Below are 6,697 nucleotides of genomic sequence, written 5' to 3' on the forward strand. Positions count from 1 at the left end.
TCTGAAGGTTGCTGCGCATGGTAGAGAGACCCAAACTAACTTTGGAAATGTAATGGTGGGTATCAGAGGAGAGCTAATTGCAGTAGCGTAAAATAATTTACATTTCCAGGGAAAGTGTAGTAATTGAACAAAATAAGGTGTCCAGTTCAACACAATTTTCCCATATCACACAGGTTATCTCATCTATTCCATGTGGGCAACTTTGGTTCTCTAGACATTTTCCCCTTAATCATGAAGATGTCAGAGTGCTTAAGAGTTGCTATTGATTTCAACGGGGAACTAGAGAAATGTCCTTATGTGGTTGTCAGGAGGGCACTAAACAAGCCTCTCAGATGTATGTGATTAAAAGAGACACAACTAGACTTTGTGAAAAGCATCTTCTATGAGTCATGAGAAGGATTAGAAATATATTTCAATCAAAAAAATTATGTGATTAATCTGTATTTTAGATATGAAATCTATTTAAACCTGGTTTAATTAAAATAGATTTTTTTAAAATTCTTTGTGAATGTGTTTGAAAAATCATGTTTGCAAAGTGTATATACCAGCAGCTCTGGTATAGACAGAGAATTGGTGAAGAGCTCTTTAGATAGTGATTCAGTTTATACAGTAAAAGATAAACCCTGTTAAATACATCCCTCTTGATGGGTGTGTGTGTTTAACCTTCAAAGGTGAAGATTCCTCAGGGAATCCATTCCAGTGCTGTATTATCCTTGCTACTAGCTTTCCCAAAAGTTAACGTGATTCTTCCTTGCTATAATTTAAGCTTGTTATTTTTCCTGGTACCTGCCACTCACATAAAGTGCAAAATGATTCATTTTCTCATTCTAGAGTTATATATGTATCAAAAGACTGCTACCCTCTTCCCAAGACAGCTTTTTCTTCTTCAGGTTAAACTTTTAACAGTCGTTTTAATCTTTCCTTATATAACATGTCTTCCCGTACTCCAGTTTCCATCACTGCTTCTTTAAACTCTGCTTAGCGGCCCACATCTTTAGGGTAATATGTGGAAAGTCTTGTGCAAAACTAGGAGAAGTGCTTCAGTTGAAACAATGCCAGTTCTAAGTGAAGTGGGAGGATTAAATCGTGCCCTGCTGAGACCATCCTCTTACCCTCCAGTTTGCAGGAACGCTCTGGGAGAAGGATTCTCTGGATTCATACACAGTAAACAGAGTCAAGAATCTGGAATTATTTCATGTCCCTTGAAATGTAAAAGGAATTGTGTCATACTGCCTTAGTGTCCTTTTTTGGTGGATTACTTGATGTGGAGTGAGTGCCATCTGGAGGTTAGGAAACATGGAGCTCTGTATGCTTTCATGCTGAAAAACAAAATCCCTGTGCTTTATAAATGAGACATTCTTACATGAGTAGGAGCTTGAGCCTGACAGATACTGGACATCCACCACTCAGTGTAGAGTTTGTGACCCATAGAAAGACTTGCAGCTGCTCAGTACATCTCAGACTAAGGCATGCAAGTCTAATGACTCTCGGTATTATGCAATGTCCAATAAATATGTAACCTCTGAGTGGACTGGGCAGTTTTTCAAGAAGCTCCTGGACAGCACAGGGACAAGGAAAGTCTTGATCTGCTCTCTGCTCTCCCACTTTCAGATGTGTGAAAACAAGTGAGTTCCTGGTGCAGTTTTCTTCTCACAGGAGAGAGCAGAAAGCTTTTTAGCTGAACGAAAATATGTCTGTTTTAAAAAGTAGGTTCCCATTTGGAAGATGTCGGTTTTAAAAAGTAGGTTCCCATTTGGAACCTACTTTTTCAGTCCCAACTGAACTCAATTGTCCAATACAATTCATATCTGCACAGAGTGAAATCAGTCCTCCTCACTTGGGCTGATTGCATGATGTGATGTTCCTTCTTTAGATAACTTACCTGTCATCTCAAAAGCCTTAATCTTCCAGTTCTCACTGTGTTGAGGAAATTAGGAGAAGAACCACTTGGTATTGTGACTTCAGTGAGTGGGATTTGACTCTTCTTTCTACAGTGCCTTTTTTTTTCCAGAAACCACTTGGATCTGTGATCACAGTGCTCACAGTGCTCAGTCACCTCTTGTGCTTCTGAGCTGCCTTCTGCCACTGAAGTCTAATCATAAAAACAAAATAGCTTTAATTGCAAGACATAAGTGCACTCATCTCCACCTGGGTCTGGTGAGAGATTGCAGCCTTTTGTGTCGAGGCCATTCTAATGGATTCTGTGTTGAGCTCCACCTAGAACTGAGCATGATCCTATGGAAGCTATGCACAGTTCAAAAGGCAGGTATTGTGTGTACCTTCTCCATACTCTGCTGCTTGCTGATATTTCCTTACAGAATAATAGGTCATAAAGTTTGAACCTATGTAATAAAGAGGCACTAGTGAACAGGCTTTTGGTATTGTGTCAATTTATCTTGATGATGGTTTCCCTGGGCAACCACAGATTTTAGGGACTGTGAACCTGTTAAATTCAAGGTTGTCAGTCCTGAGGGTGTAAGACAGGTTGCTGAGCCAACACGCCTTCAGAGCAAAATGTGAAAGCCTGCTTCCTTGTCAATGAGTTTTTATCAGCTAAACCAGAGAAAAGAGTAAGAGAAGGAAATTTGAGAACAGCAAATCTAAAGAAACAAAAATGAAAACTCATCTCCTACAGCATTGCTGGACAACATCCATTTTTGCCCTTGAAAGAAAATCCGTGCCAGACAGTAGTGTTGGTCTCTGTAGAAAAGATGGAGGAATTTTTTCATGCTGTGTCTAGAACCATTCAGCTTAGGTAGAACCATTCAACTTGCTTTGTTACTGTTCTGTTGTTACTGAAACACTAGGAAAGTTGGAGCTCACCCTCAAGTTTCCTCTTTCGTGCTCCACTGCTGAAGAAATAATCCATATACCAGAGCTCTGCCAAGCTCAGTGTTCATTTGACTGAGGATAGTTTGATTGGTCAAATTGGGAACTTTGCTTGAGAACACAGCTATATAGTTTGGCAGTGGCTTGAGCTCCTTTCTCTTACCCTGGATAAAACAAAGGCCATTAATAAGTTTTCAAAATTACATCCATTGCTTCTTACAAAAATACAAGTTACTGAAATTATTTATAATATCAGCACTTTTACTTATAATACCAGCTGCTTTTGCTTTTGAAATTACAATTTAAATTTACTTAAAAATATCATATTGAGTGTACATGAAACTTGTAGAAATAACATAAAGCAATAGTTTGGTTTTTTCTGATATCTTATGATGGGATAACAGAGGGAAATGAGTAATTTTAAAATTATGTTGAATAAAATGTCATCTGGGACAGAAGTTAGCCTGCTCTAGAATGGTTGTGATGTGGGAGGTTTTTTCTTTCATTTTTAGTGATGACATTATCTTACAAATTTTCTCCTAGGGAGTTGGTTTTTCTAGCACTTGTCTTTCTACCGAGTTGTTAACATTGAAACAGATTGAACACACATAGGTAGGAGATGAAAGGCACTTCAATTCCTTTTATTTTTCCTAAAGAGTTTAGTCATAAAGCATTTTCCAAGTATGCCTAAGTAAGCTTCAATTCGAAATATTAACCTAGGCCCAAATTGATGAAAACTAAAAAGAGCATGGATACAGCTGAATGTCCATTTCCAAACTCACTGTTTGGTCATAGTACTTAAGGAAACTCCAGTTCTGGTACCTTGGAATACAAGTGAAAAATGCAGAGTCAAATTTTCTGTCTTTAAATAAAATAGTCAATATTGGTCATAATTGAATGCCTGTTTAACTGCTCGGTGTGATACTTACAGCCCAGCTCTTACACCTGCAAACTCCTTGTTTCAAACATGTCTTTTCTGTCATGGAGCCCAGGGTTTTCTTTATTCCCATACTACATGAGGAGTGGGTGGTTTTTTTGCTAAGGAAAAATGAGGATACCATGTCCACAATGCATTCCTTGTGCAAATGCAAATAAATTACCCACATGCTGAATCATTCTGGAAAATGTTTGTCCAATGCCTTGAGTAAGAAACAGGTTATTTTTTAAATGACCAATACTTTGCTGCCAGAAGTCCCTGGTAGGAATTCCCAAACACCCATGGGAGTATTTTGTGCGGATAGGCAGCTGTGCTAGGAGAAATGGAGTCAGACGTCCTGAGTTTTGCTCTTCAGTTCTATGCCTGGTGTGGAACTACAAGGCAAGTCCTTTGATTTTCTGTCTTTTTTTTCCCTGGCCTGAAATGGAGAAAGTGGCCGTTCACCTGCTATTGAAAGAGTACTTTGAGGTGAAGAGTGGAAACAGTTCTGTACAGCTATTTGCAGCAGGGCTCAAGGGACACCTGTGTTGTCTCTGAGCTAGTTACCTGTGCTGCATCTAAGCTCAATGAGCTAGTGCTGAAGGTGTACATCCTTCCTAGTTGAACTCATCTGTACAGCACAGCCACGTGGAGCATTGGATTTCTGTGCTGCACTCCATCACCCAGTGCAGATATGCCCCACGTGCAAGTAAGAATGAATTTATACTTGTTCTCTTTATCACTATATGTCTTGGTATACCACCACAGCATTGAGGTCCTAGAATTTTTTATCATGCTATGCAACCATGATTTGAATGTATCAGATTTGGGTGTTACTGAATGGTGCTAATTAGTGAGAAATGCCATAGTCTTAGACATTTACCTATATCTACTTCAAGTCAGACCACTTAACATGTTGCAGCCTTCCGCTGTCATTGGTTTTGGGATGGGAATGTGGAACTGAAGGACAGCTGTCTGCAGGCTGTAGGGTCTGTAGTTTGATGAATCCAGCTTTAGGCACCTTGTTCTTCACAAGTCTGTCCTACTCTTTTGCAAGAGTTTCTGTCTTCATAGCTAAAATTGGAAAATTGCATCAGCTGTATGATGTGTTACCTTACTTATTCAGGAAAGTGAGTTTGTACCAATATCCATGACCATGAACCCCAGGGACAGGCACAGAGTCCCTCCTGCTGCCTTAGCTAAGGAATGGGTGTGGAACATGCTGGGCTTGTTGAGCAGGAGTCTGAGTTTGCCAGCACAGCTGGGAGAGAATAACATTGGCATCATGGCCCTGGCTTTGCATGAGTCAGAGTCCTGGCATCAACCTGTCCCTCAGGTAAATGGAGCCAGACGAGAGTGCAAATGTGTCTGGGGAAATCGGAGCTGTGATCTGTATCTCCTCCAGAAGGCTGAGGAGTGCAAAAGTTTTCAGATGGTTTCTTTTCCCATTTTAAAAAATACTGAGAGTGATGTTCTTTTTCATCCCTTTAGCTTGGGTAGGACACAGTTGGAAATGGAGCTGATTTTAATTTTACCAAGGATATTCTTCTGATAGGCATACTCATGCTGTGCAATGAAATATGAACTTAAACACTTACTCAAGTTACGTGGCAGAGACAGAGAGGATCTTAATTTCAGGTTCCTTTGTGTCACTGGTCTATGTACAGTCAAAGCTTAGGTTGTATGTGTGCAGCTCAGTCTGCTGAAAGACTACAACAATGGGGCAAATTCAGTAGATTTACAGATTGGGGATACAAATCATATTTGGGCAGAACACTCTGTTCAGCTTCCATTTCAGCCATTTCCAAGAGTATGAGAAGAGGTGATAATACCAGTATGTCTGCAATAAATTATAAAGCTTGGCACTTTTATATCTTCTTTGTGGGAATCATTAAAAAGCTAAAAGATACTTAGCATGCAGTTCTTTGCATCTCTTTTCAGCTTAAGCTCAGCATGCCAGGAGATATTAGCACAGATTTTGTCCAGTGAAAGAAAACAGAGATAATGTAGCCCTCGAAAGGAAGGTATTAGGATCTGATCCAAAGTCCCTACAGAAGAAAATTTCATTTGATAGTGTTGGCTTTGGATCAAGTCCTAATGCTGTCAGGGAGCATCTGTGCCATTGTCAAGACGNGATCCAAAGTCCCTACAGAAGAAAATTTCATTTGATAGTGTTGGCTTTGGATCAAGTCCTAATGCTGTCAGGGAGCATCTGTGCCATTGTCAAGAGGCATGAACTGGAACAACTGATTTACCGGATTTGCCTTCCTCTCTGTTTGGCCTCAACAGACTCTCTCCAGATCTTACCCTGTTGGACCTGGTCTGGCTGCAGTGCTGCCTGCTCATCTGCCCAGGCCTGAGTAGCCGGTTGTGCGGTGGCAGGTCTGTTTGGTTGGGTGCTGCTGAGACACAGATGGATCTGGGACTGGTTGCCCCAGGGGTGTGGTTGCTGGTTGCCAAGACCTAACCAAGGTATTTCTCCTGAATCCAGAACCCTTTCCCAGCTTGTCCCTTTTGAGACTTACCATATGCCCAGCACTGTTTGGTATATTGTGACTGTTCAGAAAGTTAAACCTGCTCTTGTTCGCGCTTTCAAAGCCTCTTCTCTCCTAACATTTTCTTTCAGCTGCTGCTTTGGAGTGCTTTCAGAAAACAAATGTGCACAGCAGCATTGACAGGCAGTGCTCAGAACTGGTTTACTTCCCTCTTATTTAATGTTTCTTTCCTACTGCTTTATGTTGCATCATTGCTTGAACACTTAGGGGGTTTTCATGGTAACAGCAATTTTGTAAGAAACTACTCTTATTGGAAGCTGTGGGATCTCCAGCTGTAACCAGCAAACTCTCAGCTTACAAGGTGATTACTGCTACTGTAGCTGAGATCAGCCTCTATTCAAAATCCTTAGAACAATAAAGTCTGGTGTAGTAGCAAAGGGTGCAGAGGAGATTGCTG

The 6,697-nt window shown here is 40.6% G+C and overlaps 1 protein-coding gene across 1 annotated transcript; it reads right to left on the reverse strand.

Annotated features, from left to right (window-relative positions):
- Positions 1-2,765: 2,765 nt before the first annotated feature.
- On the reverse strand, positions 2,766-6,417 carry CUNH2orf50 (chromosome unknown C2orf50 homolog). The gene is given in 5 exon segments (XM_017818074.1): positions 2,766-2,870; positions 2,872-2,993; positions 3,612-3,651; positions 6,001-6,147; positions 6,149-6,417. Coding segments are annotated over 5 exon segments (645 nt in total). The 3' UTR covers positions 2,766-2,803.
- Positions 6,418-6,697: the final 280 nt, after the last annotated feature.

Source organism: Lepidothrix coronata, unplaced genomic scaffold (assembly GCF_001604755.1).
Source record: "Lepidothrix coronata isolate B3197 unplaced genomic scaffold, Lepidothrix_coronata-1.0 Scaffold65, whole genome shotgun sequence".
In the NCBI taxonomy this organism is placed as follows: Eukaryota; Metazoa; Chordata; class Aves; order Passeriformes; family Pipridae; genus Lepidothrix; species Lepidothrix coronata.